At 31.2% G+C, this 21,872-nt stretch overlaps 1 protein-coding gene across 10 annotated transcripts in view; it reads right to left on the bottom strand.

Annotated features, from left to right (window-relative positions):
* ATP8A (ATPase phospholipid transporting 8A1) overlaps positions 1-21,872 on the bottom strand; it is a 109,547-nt gene that overhangs the window by 23,133 nt on the left and 64,542 nt on the right. For 8 of the 10 annotated variants that reach the window (XM_014424950.3, XM_014424951.2, XM_014424944.3 and 5 more), the window contains 12 exons: positions 13,105-13,334; positions 10,517-10,615; positions 9,019-9,179; positions 8,743-8,940; positions 3,752-4,029; positions 3,422-3,531; positions 1,985-2,080; positions 1,774-1,905; positions 1,287-1,413; positions 990-1,186; positions 492-638; positions 51-188 (listed from right to left, as the gene is read on the bottom strand). In XM_014424950.3, the coding sequence (XP_014280436.1) occupies positions 51-188; positions 492-638; positions 990-1,186; positions 1,287-1,413; positions 1,774-1,905; positions 1,985-2,080; positions 3,422-3,531; positions 3,752-4,029; positions 8,743-8,940; positions 9,019-9,179; positions 10,517-10,615; positions 13,105-13,334 (1,913 nt within the window). Of the gene's footprint in view, positions 1-50; positions 189-491; positions 639-989; positions 1,187-1,286; positions 1,414-1,773; positions 1,906-1,984; positions 2,081-3,421; positions 3,532-3,751; positions 4,030-8,742; positions 8,941-9,018; positions 9,180-10,516; positions 10,616-13,104; positions 13,335-13,420; positions 13,444-13,556; positions 13,779-21,872 lie in introns of those variants that run through there. The other 2 variants (XM_014424949.3, XM_067051566.1) reach the window with 2 other exon arrangements.

The raw sequence follows: 21,872 nt of genomic DNA, 5'->3' as shown, positions 1-21,872 counted from the left end.
ATCTACAATGATTAAAAAAAAAAAAAAAAGAAATTTATGTACAACAGTACCTTGTCCTGAAGCCTGTCTTCAACTGCTGTCGCTCCAAGTAGAATCAAATCTTTTTCAATCAAATTGGCAGCTTCTTCTACTTTCATTTCCCTGTTAATCATGGATGTGGAAGCAGAATGATAAATCTTTTGCCAGTCCTGAAATAGAACTTATTTTGGAGACTAGACAACCAATAAAAAAAAAACTTCAGCAATCCAATATCACTTAACTTAACTGGAAAGATATGTCAAATATTGAACTTTAATCATTAGTAATTAGAAAATTAATTTTGAAATTTTATGAAAATAGATTTTGTTTTATTGAAAAGAAATCAAATTGTTTTTTCTTTAATAGTAGTAGTTCAAGATTCTGATAGCCTTGAACCAGTAAAAAAATATGTGTGTCTTTATACATTAATATACATATTGTTTATATTATTGATATAAAAATAGTCGCAATACCTCATAATCAGGTTGTGAAATTTCTGCCATTGCAAAACATAATGTTCTTAAACCAGCTGTGGCAAATTCTTCCAAGTGTTGTAACGTTTCATCTTTGTATTTTTGCCCTTCCTTTGATAAACGCTCATAAATCACAGAATCAGCACCCTAAAAGGATATTTATTAATCATAAATAATTATTTCAAATAGAACGTTTGATATGATTCATTAATTCACAAATATTAATATTCTTAGAAATTATATTTATCATTGCTATGATAGCTTGTGACTTTGGAAAAATATTTTTAAAAAAAAATCAACGCTTCATTATAGAGATATCTTAAAAAAAATTTTTGTAGGAAAAATTAAATAGGTTCTTACTAAATGATGGCTGTCAGAATATGTCTCTAGAATTACGCGGTTAGTTTTTTCGGGCTTTCAGAGTAACACAGCTTAAGTATTCTACTTTTAAACAAATGATCAGCACAATTTAAACTTTTAAAACCCAAAGTAACTTACTTTACAATACAAAATTATTTTTCCAGTTGGAGTTCTCGATATAACAGACATCCTTTTTCGAGCACTTGTGAATTCGATGACATTGAGTATTTCATATTTCTCACGAACACCGAGCATTTCTACTTCAACAGAGTTTGGAGTTCTAGTATCAAACACAAAACCTAGGCTCCTTGCACCTTGGAGAAGCGCTCTTTCATCTAGAAAAAAAAAAAAAAAAAGAGCACAGATTCAATTTCTGACTGACTTTTATTAAATACAAAATATTTTTGTAAACATTAAAACTAAAAAATTTCATACCAGGTGATGAAGCATGATAAATAACTTCATCATATTGAGTTTTCTCAGGAATCACGGTATGACAAATTGACATGAGAATAAGAAACTCACGAATAATATCCCCATTATCATCACCTTCTTTTAATGCCTTAAACAACAAGCACAACAATCAACATCCAGCATAAATAAAGGTATTAATACTAACAATTTAATACTTATAAAAAAATTACCACAATAGAAGAATTTCTGTTGATACCACGGTAATAAGGAAAATGATTTTGAGATTCAGAACATATCAGTAAAATCAATATGATTTTTTAGAAAGTAGTGCGGTAAAATATTATTGCTATAATAACTAATTTCATGAAATTTACAACACATAAATAGTTAACAATGGCCACTTTTTACATTACATTAAGTGTTCATTTATAATAAATTATTATCTTTGAAATCAAAACAAAATCACTAAGGGAATCTTTTATTATTATTTCAAATTAAAACAGAATACCTTTATCATCGGAATATCATAAACATCTAAATCAACTGGTGCTTCAAAAAGTTTTCCAGCAGCAGAACATTTTTTAAATTCCATTACATTTCGAGTAAGGGTCCCAGTTTTATCAGAGAAAATATATTTGACCTAAAAGTAAATAAGAGGTATAATAATAAGCTTATAGCTACAACTAGGAATAAAATGTATATATGTTTTAGACAATTACCATTCCTAATTCTTCATTTAGATTCGATGTTCTTGCCATAGCAGGTGTGTCTGATTCTTCATGATACATATCTACATCCATATTGATAAATATTGCCTATACAGAAAAATAATAATAAAATCTACCACTAAATCAACATCAATAATAACATGTAAAAATTAAAAACAATTTTGACAACATTTAAAACAAATAAGATAAAACTTGAATAGTTGAATAACTTACTTACACAATAATTATAATTTCATCAATGCAAATATATATTAAGCAGAAGAGTTTGTTTGAATGCACTGATTTCGGAAACTACCAATCAAATTAGAAATTTAATTTTACTTTAGACAGACTGTTCTTTAGAAAAAGAGGTGTAACCATAAACACCCTGGCCAGGGATTCAGATCCCATCTGGAAAACTGTAGGCAATCTTGCAATGCAAAAAAGACAAGTACTTCGAACATTATTAAGAAGAGCCAAACTGTGAATGTTCTAGTCAAAGAGCTTTGTAAATCACCATGCTGAATACCCAAAGCTGTCTCAAGATTTAAATTAAGTGCAAAGCTAGCTGATCAGCATAGTACTTTATCATACGTATGAAACAGACAGGTATAATTCAAATTTAATGTGGGTGAAATTATAAGGATTAGCTAGTACAGTTATATAATGTTGTAGAATATTACGGAAGATATATATGTTTTAATGATTCAAAAATATTTATGTACCAAAAGTGAATGGTTTTCTTCCAAGCAAAAAAATAGTTTTAAAAGAAAAGTACTAAGTTCAAAACGCTGTCTGTATCTTTGATAATACTGGTCCAATTTAAATGCTCACTGTTTTGTTTTTGAGAGAATTATATAAACTAATTGTTTTTTAATAAAAATAATATTAAAATTCTATATATATTTAAATCCATTTATCTAAAATAGATATTTATCTGAGTGGAGGATTTCCACACTAAGAAGTAATAGTATGATTAAAATGAACAGACAGAAAGAGCCCAACACGACCAAAGAAATGAAATCCAAAGGTAAAAATACTTAGTTCTACCTGAAGGAAAACATATTAAATAGTCTTCAAAAGCTTTTAGAGAACAAAAAGGTACTTAATTTAAGTTATTATATTAACTTGTTGGGAAATGACTCTGAACCGAAATGACTCTGGGGAAGAAACTCTGAACCGAGTGCTTTAAGACCTTCATTTTAACACAGTATCAACATATATAAATGGTTATTTAACTAATATTAATGATTTGATGAAATTTAGGTCAGTAGCCATATATATATACATGAATAAATAATTGACCGTATTATTTCAAATTATGAATATGGTCAGGTGTGTGGTCCAAAGGAACAAAAATAGTTAACAACTATAAATCTTTTATAATCTAATTGTCTCATTACATTAATATATTATAAAAAATTTAGTCAGATACCTTATTTGACTCACCTGAACAAATCTGACAACCTCTAAAGTTACTTGTAAAGAGATAGGTATGAGGTTGTTATACAGAATAATAAATGTCAATAAATTGTAAGCAAAATTCTTTCCAATGTGACCTGAAAATGAAATAGAAGCAAACGATTGAATATAATCAGAATAATTTTATCATAAGACAAATAAGTAAGCTGTCTATTAACTCACAATATACAAACTATATTGCGAAATTAAATTTGAATTGAAACTGAGGAAATGAAGTTTCTAAACTATGATCTTTCTAGAACAAAAATATATCAATTTTGGCATTCCAAAGTAAATAATAAAATATCAAGTATATACCAGATAGTGCGATGTACCAATGTTTTTTTGAATGCTGTCTTGTCCAGAGTTCATTGCACAAAGCCGAAATAATACAGAGAAGAATCAACAAAAAGAATAACATTAGAACTTGATGGTTAGTAATTCGATCAACGGTCGACCTTTTCAAGGGGGCACGAGTGGAGTTCATCAGTAATTTGGTTTCATGGCCTGTATAAATTACCACACCAAATACCCAACTTGTGTTTCTCAACATAGCTCCCCTAAGTAAGACCCTTTCTGGTCCAAGGGCCAGTGCACTGCAAAATTGAAATAATTAGTTAAGGCTTCAATTACAGCTATACATGTCCATAAAAACATTATTTAATACTATTGCACATTCTCAAGTAATTTTAAGAATGGAATAATAATTCTATTAGTAACAAAGAGCCAGTTTTTGAAACAAGAACTGAACAGAAAGCAATAATTATTTAATTAATTGTAAATTATCACATTAACATTAATTTTCATTATTAAATTATAGAAAATTAAATTAAAATAAGGAAATATTTTAATTAAAGTAAGATGGTGGTTGTTAAACTTGAAAAGCTATAAAAGGCTTTGCTTACAAAAGCTTCTTTAACAAAAAATGAAACTTGAATCCAGCTTTTTTTTATTACCCCCTTCCTGGCCATTTCTGACATACGGAGGATTATCTACAGGTTACCACCCTATTCTAACCACGGTAGGGGGATCAAGTTTCCATTCTTTGGGACCGCCATGAAACAAAAGTTGAATCCTCCAGGCCAGAATTGAACCAGTGCCGCTGCAGAAACAAGATTGCTAAAGGTAGACGCTAAAGTAATTTCAGAAATTTTATTCAGAAACTGGAGCTTATCAATTATCAATAATTGAATTCTTGTTCTGTAAAGTCCCTTTCCCTCACAAAAAAAATCCATTTATCTGGCTGCGATTTCTTTTACAATTTCTATATTATTCTCGGCCTCACCAACCACTAAATAAGCATGAGTGTGCATTTTTTTAATGCTGATTCACAATATAATAAATTGAATATATGATGATGCTATGTAATTTTCTAGGGAAATAAGGATTTTTGCTTGGAAGAATATTTTATATACTTCTTTCTTAATACCACCTTATTTAAATGTTTTAAATTTTGTTATTTTTTAGAAATTAAAAATAGAGTTTTCCAGTCTAAAATAGGAACATGAGATGACTAACCTTGATTTGTCTCAGGTTATTTTAATTTAAAACTTTTTATTAAATAAATAATAGTAATATACAATAATTATTATATTGTTCCAGGATATACTCTTAAATAATACATTTTCTTTGCTACTTATTACATATGACCTATGTTATAAAATTTGGTAAAAAATAAACTGAAAGAAAAAACTCACAACAATTTTAAAATAAAACAAAATATAGATCACTGTTTTTGCATAATTTCCTGGTTCAATTATAAAAGGGTTTCAAGAGTTAAGGTATTGAAAGAAATTATGAGTCAGTTTGTATGTATTCTTGTACAGTGTCTATATTTAATTCTGAATGAATTTTAGTTGTTCTTATGTAATGTGAATTATTTGTTTATGTAATACGAGTTGTTACAATTATGAAGAATTTGTTTTTGAATACTTATTTTTTTTTAAAGTTAGTTAAATTGGTAAAGCTCCGTATGGGACAGACTTTTCTTATGAAAGGTGTTAGTATTGATTTATAGTCATAATTATAATCACTTTATTTTATGGAGGTAGTTTTCATTTTCAATTATAAAATGGAAACATTTTGTACATTATTTATTTATTTCTTATAATTTTAAATGAATATGCTGGTTAAATAACAGTTTTATAAAATTTTCTAAGATGACTCCTAAGTATTTTATTTATGGATTTGCCAAAAGGAATAGGAGTATCATTTGAAAACTATGTTTGAGGTAGTTACAGGTCAGGTCATTTTCGGATGTTTCTATCTTAACACCTTCATCCACTCATATCTCCTATTATAAATTATGTTTGGGTTGGATATGTGGCAGATTTTAAAAAGTAAAGTAAAATTCCTAATGTAAACAGTTACCTTAGGTGCCTTGTTATAGTGGCAAATGGTAGCACCTAAAATACATTTCTATTATATAAATAATATTTATTAACTCTCTTCATTATGTGGATATATCCTCAAAATTAATAAAAGGGAAAACATATTTTAAAAATTAAGTGCTTATACTATATAGAAATAATTGTGAAGATGATGGGATAAGGGGGAGGAGAATGGTTGCAGTTGATCCGTTGGGTACTAAGAAGGTTGGGCAACTTTGGTCTAATCTACGGTAAAATGATTTTTTTAAGGATATATTTTCACAGAAAAATGGCAATATTTTTCATTAAAAAATTCTATAAATGTTGAAAAACTAAAGAAAATAACACTTTAAAATATAATTTTTGTTTATAATACAAATTTCATCTTTTTTAATGATTTCTAATCCACAATCTTAACATAAATATAAAATTTGCTCTAAAACAATATTATTATTATTTTCTGTTAATATTTCCCATTTAAATAACTACACCTTGGATTAAATAGCCAAAACAAAAACCAAGCAGTATACCAAGTTCTCTGATGCCTGATTAACAAGGGTTTCCACAATAAATACGTCAGAATAAGTTTATATAGTCCATGAAATGTTCTCGGTGTCATTTTTTAAAAAACTAAAAAATAAATCTGGTAGAGTATCATGTCAATAATAATAATAAAGGCTTAACGAACCCGAAGGTCCATGCCGATACCACCAAACGCTATCTGCATACATCCTTCCAGTGATGCCCCTCCAAACCCAATTCCACTAAATCAGTTTTAACGCAATCCTCCCATCTATGTTTCGGTCTATCCCTTGGACGTTTACCCGTTGGTTCAGTGTTTATTACCATTTTAGGGATCTGCTCGTTACTAAGCCCTACAACCTTACATGCCCATCTTACACGCCTCAATACTATAGTTTGAATTATATTTACCGGGTGTAGGTCCCTTAATTCAGGGTTGTGTAATCTTCTAAATTCTCCCTTTTTCGGTCTGAATATTTGGGTAGTACTTTATTTTCGAAAACCCTAAGGCGCTGTTCATCCCTTAGTGTAAGAGGCCACGCCTCACATCCATAAAGAACAGTGGGAAGTATAATGGTTTTGTAAATTCTAATTTTTAAATTTTTCGATAGAAGGCACGAGCTAAGCAGTTTCGAAATTGAAAAATAACAAGCATTTCCCGCCTTCAACCTAGCTTTAATTTCCTCATCAATTTCGTTTTTTCTAGTTACCGTAGAACCTAAATACTTAAACCTATCTATCTGTTCAAACGTATTTCCTCCTATATCTATATCACCGAAATTGCTCGCATTTCTACTGCTAACCATGTATTTTGTTTTATCCTTATTTATTTCAAGACCTAGTTCCTTGCTAGAGTTTATTAGCATGGTTGTATTTAGTTCTATAGATTCTTTGTCATCACCTAATAATACCAAATCATCTGCATACCCAAGCACCGGTATTTTATCACCTAAAGTTAAACCCTTTTCGGGTATTCATCACACTTTTAATGACGTATTCTAGTGCTAGATTAAATAAGATAGATGATAAAGAATCACCTTGTTTTAAACCCGACCAGACCTGGAATTGCTCAGAATAATGATTACCGATTCGTACCTTATTATACGTTTCGGTCATGCACATCCATATTATACAGATTCTGGCGGTCAATAGAATCGTAAGCCTTTTGGAAATCTATATAAAGCTGATGAACTACTCCGTTCTATTCCATTTTTTTCTGCATGATTTGCCGTAAGGAAAAAAATTTATTAATAGTTAAACGATTTTGTCTAAAACCACATTGGTAGTCTCTGATAATTCTTCAGCGTATTCCGTGATTATTTCTTAAAAAATAGTTTGTTTTTTTTACATATGCAAAAATATATTACAGTGGGACTTATTTAATTTGACGGGACCACTAAAATATTTTGAATTAAACAAGATTTTTTTTTCCTAACCAAAAGGGTGTTTATTATTAAATATATAAAAAGTCCATTTTAGCCATTGGAACCTCTGACGGCCCCTGAATTAGTTTTTAAGAGAAAAATTTTTTTTGACTTATATGTCCAATAATAAAACACGAAAACAATCCTGAAAAATTCTAACCATGAGCAAAATAAAACTGAAGAGACCAAAGAGAAGTGCGTTAGGAGGGGTATTGGGAGTCATATCTATAAAGACAATTTTAGTTCATTTGAGCAGCTATTGTTTATTGCAATCTGTTTCTGATGTTTGTGGAAACGCAGAGGATGAAATAAATGAATATTAGGGATTGTATTTTTACCAGTGATTAAAATAATGACTTAAACATAATACAATCAATTTTAAATTGAATTACGAATAAGAATGAAGCCTACTCATTCAAGAAAAGTAGACAAGAAAAGAATTTTTTATACTTCATGAAAAGTTTGCTAAATTCTAGTTTAAAATTTTTTGGAATTAAGGTTACCATATGAATAACTGATATGTTGAATATTATCCAACAAAATTAAATATATAAGTACATAAAAAAAAAAGAAAAAAAAAAAAAGAACTTATAACCAAACAATGGATAATTTTTTCTATGAAAATGGGCAGAATTGAAAGTAAAACTTTGTAACAAAATAAAAGAGAAATAAATAGATGAAAATTTCTTTAGTTTATGAAAGTATGAAAACTAAAATTATGTAACATTAACCAGTGAGGAATAAAAAAAAAAAAGAAATTCTATATATAGTACATTTTCTATATACTTAAAAAAGTGTTTCATTTCAGCTTTGTACTAAATAGAATAATTTAATTTAATTATAATAATACAATATTGATATTGAACAATAATTTATTTTTTCAATTATAAACATTAAAATAAAAACAACTTTGAATTAAATCAATATTTTCAGGAAAAACTGTCCTCGGGTATATAAGTTCTTCAATTTTTAAATTTGTATTTGTTACACCTACGGTTTTCCTTGTTCCTTAAGAGTTCCATTGAATTCATAAACTAATTTGTTTGGAAGTTCACATTCGATGGTTGCATACAAATTGTTGAGCGCTGTAGTGTCAAGAAGATGACATGTATCAGCCAAACTCTGTCTTATTTTTAAATTGGTTTCACCGTCCAAGTTCATTGTTTCAATGTAACACATTCCTTGAGGTTCACTAAAAATATAAATCAAAAATTATATAATTAAATCATTTCTTTTAAATGTAAATTGTTATGACATGTTTGATCCTTACCTTGATGCTAAAACTATGAGATCGGCAGGAAAAAAATTATTATTATGTACTTTAACAATGTCTCCAACAACAATTGATTGCCATTGTACCCATTCCCAATTTCCATCTCGCAGTACTTCTATCTCCCTCTTATTCGTTTCACCGTCGGCCCGGTGCCTTTTCTGAAAATATAAAAATCAATAATTACGAACAGAATAGAAATAGCTGTAAACAAACACTGACACATATTGACATTGATAACTAATAATATTTTCTCTAGTCAAACAATTACTAATAATTTAGTCTATTTCGAAGTTGATAATAAAAAAAAAAATATGACATTCTCAAAATTAGTCAATGGATTGTAATTTTTAATTCTTTTTTTTTTTTTTTTCTAAAATGTGAAAAATCGATTATGTATGTTTGATGTTTGTTCCTCAAGATAAATGGAAAATTATGAGAAGTAAATAGTTTTAACCACACTTAGTTCAAACTATACCACAGTGATTTTGGCGAATAGTCATCTGTTTTAATATTTCAGAAAAAAACCATATAAATTTGAAATAAAACATTAAAAACGATATGGCATAAAATGAAAAAAATAAATAAATAAATAAAATAAGTTTGATTCACAGATCAGTCATCTAATTTAGATTATATAATAGACCTATAAAAATGGAAGCTGTCTAACAGCTAGTAATAACAATTTTCACTCAAAATATTAATAAGATAATAATAATAATTTCAACCTCCTAGGAAAATAAAAAGCAAAATATTTAGCGGTATACTGTTCAAATTTTCCATAACATTTCATTATTCCCACTCAGACATATATTTCAATGTTTATATATTGTCTATAACTATAAATTCCATCGATGGCATTACAACTCATGGAGAGTTATAGTCTTCAATAGTTTCAACTACCATTTATTTCTGTGAAGTGCTGCTTCTCACCAACTGCAAAATCTTAAGATAGCCTGAGCATCCATTGTCACTTCTTCTTCTAAGTCCACAGTTCAAGTCTACTCTCCTCTTTGCAGGGATCATTTCATTCAGAAGCCCTGTCATTCTGACGATGTGCTCTGCTCGGAAAAATCTGCCAACGTTGATTACTTAGGCAAAATTAATATTCTAGTTGATCTCCATCAGATCTACATATGTCCCCTAATAGGGCTGAATATTCTTCACAGAACACAGCACCAACCAAAGCAGTCCATTCTCCTAGGTTTTTGATATAGTTCAGCATTCTGACACATATGCCAGGACAGGTCTGATGGTGGTCTCGCATATAGGTATTTTGGTTGTGCGGGAAATGATAAAATAGGAAATTATAGTTTTTTATGATGGTTCTGGAGGCCAAAATAACACCTATTCAGAAACATTCTCAAATATATAGTTCTCAATTTTCATTTTGTATTCAATGGGTTGTTCGTTTCTGATATATTTTGTTTTAGATTGAGTCACTACCAATTCATATACATAAACATAACAAATGGCTAATAATAATAAATTTATTTACATAATCTTCAATGATCTCTTTAGCGGCTGAGACGAGGAGAATGAAGATAAGAGGAACCAAAGTAGTGAATCGTCCTGTAGGAGAAACATCAGGAATTTGCTGAAATATAATAAGTAATATTAAAATTAATTTAGTATATATTTGTTAGGTACAACAAATGACCTTAAATAAGTCATCAGTCAGGCTAATTGTTTTTTTTTATTAATTAACAACAAAAATTCATAATGTAAAACTTCAATTAACCATTACAATATGGATCAAGGGCATGATAAGTCAATTTTTCACATTACATTAAAAATTGAATAATTAGGGTAATTGACGAACTGATATAAATGACCTGGGCAGAATAGCCTGCATGAAATAGTTTTTTAAATGATTTGGTTATAAAATTGTACTAAGAATCCTTGAAGATGGCCGAATTGTCCGAAACGTCGGACTTATAAAGGAATAAAAATATTTTGAGACTAAAATGGATAAAATTTTATTTATTTAAACAATATTAACCAATCTCAAGAAAATGTTAAGATTATAAATAAATTAAACAAGTTTGGAGTATAAAAATGAATTCAATTAAATAAATATCAAAAATTAATGTGAAAAACTAAAATGCTAGATTTTGTGAGCATCACCTTATATGTTGCGTACTCATTCTTCCAACAACAAAAATTTGAGTAACACTCTGTGGCAGTTTGGCTGTTTCTTAAGGGCTTAATAATCTCCAGTTTTAAAGTCAAGTTAAAAGTTAACGGGAAAAAAAATCTGGCTAATATACCATTCAGAATAACACCAGATACTTTACAGGAAATTAATATATTTATTTTTTATTCACCCTATAAAACATTAATGTATAATTCTCAAAAACTTTATTCAACTCTCTTGTAACTAATGAATTTTAATCTAATTAAAAAAAAAATTGTTGCTTTTCAGCTACTGTTACATTATTTTTTTTCAGTGGTGACTTACAGGTCATTTTTTTCAAACTTTGATAGCGACCTAGGAGTTGCTGCACAGACTTAAGCAAAGCAGCAAGATGAGATTCATTTTGTAGGGAACTTCATATAATAAATATTAACTGACAAAGGTGGAAATTGAGTCCACACCACCCTCACTAGTGGATAATATACTTATCAAAGTTAAAAAGCACTAGAGAGAACCCACAATAATAAACAATGCATCAGAGAGAACCCCCAATAATACCAAATGCATCAGAGAGAACGCACACCACTCTCACTAGTAGATAATATACTTTCAAAGTTAAAATGCATCAGAGAAATTCACCAAGTACAACTTGGTAACTCAAACTGGATATTTGAGTAATGTTGTTATTAAATAAAAGCTAAGATATATAAAAAAAAAAAAATGGTGAATTCAAAAATTATTAAATAGGATCACTCCTATGATCTATAAGTTGGAAAAGGTCACGATTTTACCTAGGAAAATTTCATAGAATCATTTGGTTTTGAAAGTGATAATCCATTCTATTAAAGAAAAAGAAATATTAATTAAAAAATTGAATGGGAAAAGAGACAATAGCAGTCTTTTTTACAGAGTATAAAACCTTGGCAACAATTACTGGCACTAATTCATTATCAAATGCATTTACGATGCCTTCGATAATAATGCTATTTCGATTTACACCCTCAGTAGCATCAAGAATAACACTTCTCCTGAAGGTGTCATAAAACAGATCTATTGCAGCATAGATTAAAAGGAAACGGAAATGCCATTATTATTAACAGCAGGAATTAATCTATTGACAGTTATTTTTATTTCACTAAGGTAGTCAATATTACAGAATTATCATTTGCATGATTGAGTCCTGTTTTGCTAAATATTTTTCTATGATGATTTGTGAAATGACATTATGTACATTTAAAAAAAAGGAGTACATATGTAATACCGCATTAAATATTACTTATTAATACTTAAACTAATATTATTTTCAATACAACTTATGCTATCTGTTTGATAATAATGGAGGGACATCACTCCATTTGGATGAATGGAGTGATCTGTATCGATACCTTCAACTTAAGCTTAAGCAAAGAAATTGTATAATAAAACTTTTCAATGGCAAATCCTAAATAAATTATTCTATTTTATTTTAATAAATGTATTTACTTGTTATTATCATTTATTTGTTTATTTTTATGAATGTTAAATAATTATATCAGTATTACTTAATGAACAAGATTGTGACAGATAGCAATATCTTTGAATAAATAAGATTAAAAACAAAGAAATTCTGAGAAAGTAGCTGCCCGAGAAGAATATCAAAACCCAAAGTGACACTATTTAAAAGTAAACTATAACTCTTTCTTTTATAGTATATAAAGAAAAATAACAACAAAATTAAATTTAAGGAGAATAAGTACAAAAACTTATATGAGATGCTTTGTAACATCATTCAATAAGAAATATTAGAAAGCAAACATAATAAACTTAACATTATTCATTTACTGGCAAGACAATATTGTAACCTGATCCTTGATCAGAAATATAGAAAAAAAAAAGTTAAATGACAGTAATTATTTTGGATAACATATTACAAAAGAAATCAAGAATTCATAAATTTTTGAAAAGCTCACCTGTAAGAGAGCGATTAAAAGGAAAAAACAGTTGGAGTAGCGGCGAAACTGTTCATAGAGAAAAGAAGGAAAAAATGTAAGTGGTGTATACTTGGCAGTAGTGATACAATTAGTGAGAAATCTACTAGGTTGCGGTCTATTCACAAAAACAATCCTGTAATCTGGGTTACCAGTCACACAATCCACAGAATCGCCTCCATTTTCAACCAGATTTCCACGATCTCCATCAACTAAAACAAAAAGAAACCCATATAATTTTTAAATAATTCATGAAAGTAATAGTTTAGCATCAAAAGAGGTAAAATGTCACTTTTACATAACCCTTTACTGTGTCTAATCTGATTAAGTACTGATTCATGAATACCATATTTCTAAAATAAAATGGTTTATAAATTCAGCAAGTTATTAGTTCTTTTAAACATAATGAGACAAACATCTGTTGAATAATTCACCTGATTTACACCAGGGCAATAGTTCAAAGCACCGACGAATATTCCTTAAAATATAATAGTCCATAATTTGGTCTTCTAATTGGAACTTGAATAATCCAGAATTAAAATCCTAAATTGAATAAAATAAAATCATAGGACCCTCTAACCATTCCTACTTATATCCCTGGAACAGATCGGTGAAAACATCAGTAATTGACAGCGAGAACCTGAGCTCGACTGAGGTTACGTGCAGGTTCTTTCCTTATCACTCCAATCAGAAAAGAAAGATAAACTTGGGAAAAAGTAATCTGAAAGTTCGTAAGGGGTAATAAATCACTCTCTTAATAATCTAAAAATATTTTATACAATACGAAGGATCGTAAATCATCCCAGAAAGATTATGTCCAGAAATATGGCTGTTAATTTTAAGTTGACAATTTTATTTTGGTTGGACACAGACTATTGCAGCGGACTTAAAAATAAGTAAAATAAGAGGCATAAAACCAAAACACTTTAGAAACATATTCAAAACTTTTTAAACAGTATACTATAACTTTTATTTTATTTATGGTAGTTTAAAACAGCCGTATCTAACTGTAAAAAACCATTTAGTCAATAAAACAAAAAAAAACATCATTTGTATAAAAATAAAAACTTAGCATTTGGATACTTATGTGTGTTTAAAATTGATAGTAAATAAGCATTAATCAGTATAATTCTACAATGTTTATAAATTAAGAAAGGAGGAGTGGGAGGGAGCGATGATTAACGATTGCCTGGCCAGAGCAAAATAATAAATAAACTTCTGTGAAGTATATAATTCAAGGTAACAATATACTTCACGTTTTGTGCAAACAACACCCTATAACTGTTATGTTATCAACTGTAGCACTTCGATTAGTAATGATAATTGTTAGAACTCTTAGTGTGGCTATCAGAACTCTCAAAAAACAATAAAATTTTTCATGCTTAGTCACTTAAATTAAAAATTCTTCTCCCAAACAACGCTAAATTTCTCAATAATATAAAGATACATTTCAGATCTTTAGGACATGACAAATAGCATTTCAAAATACGAGCGGCTATTGTAAAACTTTCTCACCCTATAACTTCTTTGCTATGAACTTCGGGAATTTGTTTAATAGGGATAATTTTTAGAACTCTCGAAAAATATTTCGACGATAAAACAAAACAAAGAAAATATTTCACTAACGAAAATTTAATTTAGCAACCCATTTTTCCAATTCCATTACAATGAAGGGGTGTAGTATCTGACTTTAGAATCTCCATGAAAAGTTAAGGAAGAAAAATCGTTTATTCTGCGGCACCGTTGGCCACAGTACAGCTTTTAAAACAGTTTATGGTTTTAATAATTCAACATAATTCTCACAAAATAATTTAACTTTTTTGACTGAATTTCAGCGTGGTCATTTTCAGCTTAGAAAGGTAGTTGAAAGTACGATGATAAAAATAATAAAAGAAGAAAGGAATTACGTTTTATTATCATTAGATTAATTATAATTATACTTTGGAATAGTAAAATCAACTCTTCTGCAACATTAGAGCCCGTGACAAATGATAATGTAAGTGTATTTGTGGATTGCACGCAATAAAATAGCTTCCACGTTAGCATCATTAGGTAATTGAATACTGAAAATTAATTATGTGCAATTATTCAATTAACAGACTTTTTATCTATATCAAGTCAAATATTTTAAGTAACAACTTTATATGATGTTAGACAAGTAAAATTAGATCCTGTGGAGATCGTTGGTGGAAAGATGGATTTGATCACTTTTTCTGACGTCAAATAGAAGTATTATAAACTTCAGTGAAACTCTACAATATTCGGATTTTTCTCACCTTGAATTATAACTTTCAGACGGTGTTTCCCAGCAAAAAGTTTTCTGTTTCAATCAATAATAACATTAAAATTTACCTCAAATAAGTGCAGTGCATATTATTTACAAATTCGGTACAGAAATATCGAAAAAACAGTTTTTATCAAATCTTTCAAGAAATTCAATATGCTGATGAAACCTATATTTGGCAATGAAGACACTAAATGCAGTGTGAATGGCACAGTGCTGGAACATGTACCAAATTACGAACAGTTTCAGTTGAAAGAGGTACAGATCCCTGAATGACGTTGCTAGGAGACAACCCTTTCCTCACTGATTCTGAAGCAGGAGATGTAACTAAATCAATTAATCATGAAAACAACTCTTTACGGTGAGAAAACCAATCTGATCTGAAATCAAGAATGAGCCATTTAGCATGCTATGCCCCGTTTAACAAAATAGAAGCTGTCTCACAAAAAAAAAACTAACTAAAACGATTAGGTCATATGTACTTATGTAAGGACATATGTACTTAGCATCTCTTTCACGTGAGTAGTCAAAACAAGAGTAGGGCATATCGAAGGTCATCATCCTCTTAACTTCTCGCTCTACAAGCTTCAGTTCCTGTCCTATCACAGTTTTCAGCTCTGCTTTCTAACAAACTTCAAAACCCCTCTTCCCTTGTATTTTTTTCATTATAGTCAAGATTAAAGCTGTAATAAAGAAGACTGACAATTTTCTCTGAGTTATAACATAACATTTAATTATAACATTTTCTTCAAACCAAACTTTTGCTTTTTCGTGTTCTTCATAAGAATCATTCAGCTTAATCATAAGCAAGAAAAGTTTGTATAATTTTTTTCTATGGCCATATTTCATAATAACGAATATACCATATCTTAAGTAATGAGAAGCTGTGGCTTTGAGATTCAAAGCTATTAGATCTTTTAGATTAGATAAACAAAATGGAAAATAAGATCAGATCTATAATAATAATTATTTATTTCTTTATGGGGCAAACCCCGAACAAATAGAGTTAGCCTGTAAAATAAATAATTAATTGTAGTAATTTTACAAAAATGGTATTTTAAAGATCGTTCATATGAACTAATAAACAATATACCCAAAGCTGGGCTTTCTACATTCGTCAGAATAAATCAATAAAACAAAAACGTCACTTCATATTTAATAACATAAATATATATATACACACATCCTTTAGGACGATAGGTATCAAGGTCTAAGCAAAAGGTTTTGTGTTACACATGTAAAAAAAAAATGTTTAAGATCCAATCCTGAGGGTACAGACAGAAATGCTTACAACTGGTTTTGGTTAATATTGCTTAGTTTCGACATGTATCGGATTCGGTTCTCATGATACGCGGGGCAATTTATCAAAAAATGGAAACAATCCTCCAGTGCCTTTCCATCACAAGGTGGACAAGAGAAAAACTTCTGTGAGTTCAAGAGAGAAATGCTGTATTTAGCCATGCTGCCCAAATACATTGGATTGCTACAGTACACAGCATACCAAACAATACATGATCGGACAGATATACAATACACATACATTCACATAATATATTATTTTTTTCCTTTACAATCAATATTCGTCTACAAATAATCTATTTTATTTATTTGAGTGGACCGACACTTTGAGTAATAGCATATTTACCAGAAAGTCATATTTGGGCAATTATTCTCAAATAAGATATAAAGCAGCTGATTTTTAGGTAGGTTTGAGGAGCATGCGTTTTAATGAAGACCCAACCGTACCACGGGTAATAGGTCCATTCTCGTAATAATAAGAGGTCTTTTGTTTGACAAATTCCCTATATCTATCCAAGATCTTGGATATCCCCCGGCTAACATGTCACCACTGTATAAACCGCCTTCAGCGGACCATGTATCCTCTCTTAAAATGCCACCCGACAATACAAGATTTCTACTAACGTTTATATATATGCAATTTAGGCTTAGTCTATTATGTATATTTGTATTTGTTGTTCATAAATATATTTGGAGGTAAGCAAAAAAAAAAAAGATCTTGGATAAGATCGGTTCTATATAGATAAGCTCTACCAGCGGTTCTCAAACACATATCAATTATTAAGTAAAATTTCTATGAAACCAAGATTATTACTATTTATTTTTTTAAATGATAAACAATACAAATAAACAAAATAAAAACAAAGATTCGTTATTAGAACAATTATGTTAATTTTGGTTACGCTGATAATTTACATCAAACTTTCAATTGTATTCTATTAATCTATTTACATCCCTAAATCTAGCAATTGTCTGCTAGTGTGTAATAAAAAAAAAGTTCAAACATTCCAAGGCCCCCTTTTTATTAAATCCTGAAATCATATTTATCTCCGGTTTTCTTGGACTTGTAGACAATAATCGCATTTAAAAGTAATGTAAAACTTTAAATAAAAGATATCAGAATAACTAAAGATCACTCAGCAGAAATTTAAATAGCAAATGAAATATTTAATAGGTATATTTGCAGACAACGAGTTATTGCTTTGTGGTAAACATCTTTACAGATAAATGACGCGAGTTCTAAACAATGATTTTTTTTATTTCCATCAGATGTCTCATTTATGAAGATTGTAGAAGATATTTTAGTCCTCATGAAACTAAAACAATAAATTCAGGAATGCTATTACAGTGAACAAGAAAATTATCGCCAAGCAATTGCATAATTTTATAATTCATCCTTTTAACATTCGAGGCAGTGCCGTAGTTGGGAGTGCGAATGGATAGTTATTAATGATTCAGATATATTTGTTTTGAAATACTTGTATTTTTTTTTTAATATTGGTAGAACTAGTAAAACTCCATATAGAGAACGTATAATGATGAGAGATAGTTGACCGTGGATGACTTATACGAGAAGATGGTTGGGGGTGCGGTTAAATTAAAACACAAATAACTTATTTAATCGTAGATTTTTTTTTTAAGTTATTTAGATATTTTTGAAAGCATATTTTAGCCTATCAACGATTGTGTCGGTACGGTATAAAGAGGTGTAAATAGCTGTATTATCGGTAAAAAGGGCTATAATCGTGGGTATTCATTTATAAAAACATTAAACATAATGGGACTCAGACAGGAACCCTGTGAGAGACCAGAAATGATGTGATACGTAGGAGAGATTATGTTATTAACTGAAACAGAGAACGATCGATCAGATAAACATGGCTGTATAAGTAATATTAAGTATTATGGATTATTTAAATTTATTTATTTGAAAATCAGTAACTTTAGGTTGATAGTGTCGAATCTTTTTTTTATGTCTATTAGGATCGTCCCTATATGTTTTCTGTGATTGAAATGTTCCGTTATATTATCTATAATACCTGCTAGATTTAGATTTCCGATCCCCTATAAGTAGCCCCGAAGAAGACTGGAAATACTGGCCGAAAAGTTGGCTATTAAATAAGTTTTTTAAATTGATTTGTGTTATTTTCTGACCGCACCCTCAACCATCTTCTCCTCATATGTATTATCCCCGGTCAACTATCTTCCCATCATTTTAGCAGGAGCAAATTGGTTGGTGGTTGAGTGAAAGTGACCAAATCCGAACTGTTTGTTTATTCGCCTCCTCATCGGTGCTAAGCATATTTTTTTCACCAATGTGAGTCTTCAGGAAGGGGAAAATTTGAAGGAGTTAAGTCAGAGGAGTAAGTATGGTTCCAGTTCAAAAGCTCCTATATTCCGTTGTGCAACAAACATACTCCCTACGTCAACATTCCCCATCATTTGTTTTTAATTAGTCTTTGGAGCTTTTGTAGGATCTCATATATCATTCAAGTACATTTACAAAGTATGCAGTTTCTCGCAATGATTGAAAAGACTCGTGCATCTTTAATTCTCACGCCTCAAACATTCTACATAGAGTATATAATTCATAAAACAATACACATACAAAGTTTCATGGCATGACCGAGTTGCGAAGGATGCATGACGATCATCGTCAGTTTAGGAAACTTGTGCGGACCTTCGTTAACAAGAGGCAGAGTGTGCATCTCACATCGGGCGACGACCTGATGACAGCTGAGGAACAGGCGGATCTTCTCGCTGCCAGCTATGCCGCTAGGGATGCTGAGAGGACGAATAGTGCTCCCTCACCACCACCAAGCTCATCACCATCTCCTAATGAGAAGACAATCTTCTCTACCTTCAACCAGCTTGAGTCGACGCTGCGACTTATCAAGTATATAGGGCATCTGGAGAGGATGGTATTCCTTATGTGTTGCTTAGAATGCTGCCGAGGAGGGGTAAGGCATTTTTCTTTAACGTCTTCAACGCATGCATGAGGATATCCTACTTCCCGACCACCTGGAATCGAGCCATTGTCGTTCCTCTACTCAAGCCTGGTAAGAAGGGTGATGTGACTGAGCACTATCACCCAATCAGCCTCCTCTCGCATATAAGCAAAATCCTCGAGAGGCTCATCAATCAACATCTGATGAAGCACTGCACTGAAGAAGCAATAATACGACCACCACCTGAGCAGACAGGCTTTCAGAGGGGGGTCGGGTGTGAGCATCATCTGGCCAAACTGCAATCAAATACCCTGGGTCACATGCACATGAACAGAGCGACAGCGCTTATATCTCTGGATTGTAGTTAGGCCTTCGAGTGTGTCTCCCATCCGCCGACTGGAAGACTTCAAGTTTTCCGCCACTCTATGCCGACAGATTGAAAACTACCTCAATGGAAGGTCTATCGTCGTATGGGTTGGCGGGAGCTTTTCGATTCCTATTCCTACCACCTGTGGAGTGCCCCAAGGCTCTGTGCTGGGACCAATACTATTCGTGCTTTACACAGCCTCGGTGGTATTGATCCAGCACCCGGAGTGATTGCTGCCTATGTGGATGACATCGGCATCTATGCCTCCAGGATTAATGCTCCAAATGCGCTGTCTCATGCTGAAGCGGCTAACACCATCGCTGCCGAACTCAAGCGGATTGGAATTAGAGTGAATCCCGCCAAGACAGATGCTATCGTGATGTCATACCAAAAAAAGTAAGAAACCACTGCCTACTCACTTCAGGATTGACACACATTTTCTAGCCATGTTGGTGAGACTGAAGCTCGCCCGTCAGAAGAGCTATCGACTGTATCATCTGCTAAAATCTCCGCAGCTTTCGCTCAGGCTCAAGCTCCAGAAATGCAAAGCTGTCATTAGACCGACGCTGCTCTACGGTGCCCCCCTACTCAAACACATGTATAGAACCACGCTCAACAGACTGCAGAGCTTTCAGAACTCTGTCCTTCGGAAGATAGTAAGAGGAACAGCGTTACAGAGGGCCAGAAGCACTATCATCCACGATGAGCTCCAGCTGCCTTCTGTACCGGAGTACATTGGCCGACGACACATCAAATTTTTCGATGGGCAGAAGGCCTGCACCAACCCGCTGTTCCGGGAAATCGCCTCTCCACCACCGCCTGGGAGATGGCAAGGAGATGTCCTCTTGGTAAATGTTCTTACCATGGGACGAGGTTTGGGCTCTGCAGTCTAAACCTAATACTATCACAACCAGCAAAGCGGACCCTCCCCGCTCAACATAGTATCAACCCGCACTCGGCGCCAACGACTCTGCACATACAGTGTACAAGTTAAATAACCCTTAAAATACCGATGGTAGAAAAAGGATACCAACTTCTACTAACATATTCCTTGTACCTTAATTCACTATTTCCTTATTAATGGAGGGTACGAAAAAAAACCAAAAAAAAACATACAAAGTTTCATTACTTTACACACAATGTTCTTCAATCTATAGGTTATATTATCAACAATACCATTCGTAGAAATAATAAAAAGTTTCCAATCAAAGAATTGTTGGCCATTCATTTTGTTTTCATGTCGATTCTAATAGAATCGCCTTAATTGAATATTTTATTTTAAAAAAGGACGTTTCAGAAACAAAATAGAAAATGTAAATGAAGATATCATTTCAATATGAGATCGATAATGTTTTTTCAGTTGCACTAGCTTATTGATGGAGACAACACCCGAGGGCTACTGTATCGTGCAACTCCCCCTTCAACTCATCATTAATTCAGCAAATGTAGCTTTAATTTTTAAATTGCCTCTTTCTGCGAATACGGAATCGAACAAATTATTATGGCGTGAAACGATAGAGCGTTTCTCACACATCTAAATGAGATTTAATTGAAAACTTAATATCAAGTACAATTTATTTAAATGTTTAATTAAACAAAAACGTTGCTTCTCGTTATCTACACACTTTCTTCACTATCTATTCAAGCTATTTCCAGTTAAAACAAATTTACTTAATCTTATAACCCTATTCCTAGTGAGCATCCGGGCAAACATATGACATCACTATTGACACCGCCTTCAGCGGACCCGGCAACCATTCTTATAATGCCATTCCGGCAAAGCAATATGGGATAGCAGGTATATGTATATATGTATATATGTATGTGTATGTATATATATATATATATATAT

This window comes from Halyomorpha halys, unplaced genomic scaffold, assembly GCF_000696795.3.
Source record: "Halyomorpha halys isolate HHAL.00 unplaced genomic scaffold, Hhal_1.1 Scaffold485.1, whole genome shotgun sequence".
NCBI lineage: Eukaryota > Metazoa > Arthropoda > Insecta > Hemiptera > Pentatomidae > Halyomorpha > Halyomorpha halys.
Note: the sequence above shows the minus strand (reverse complement) of the source record. Positions and strands in the feature narration are given on the sequence as shown.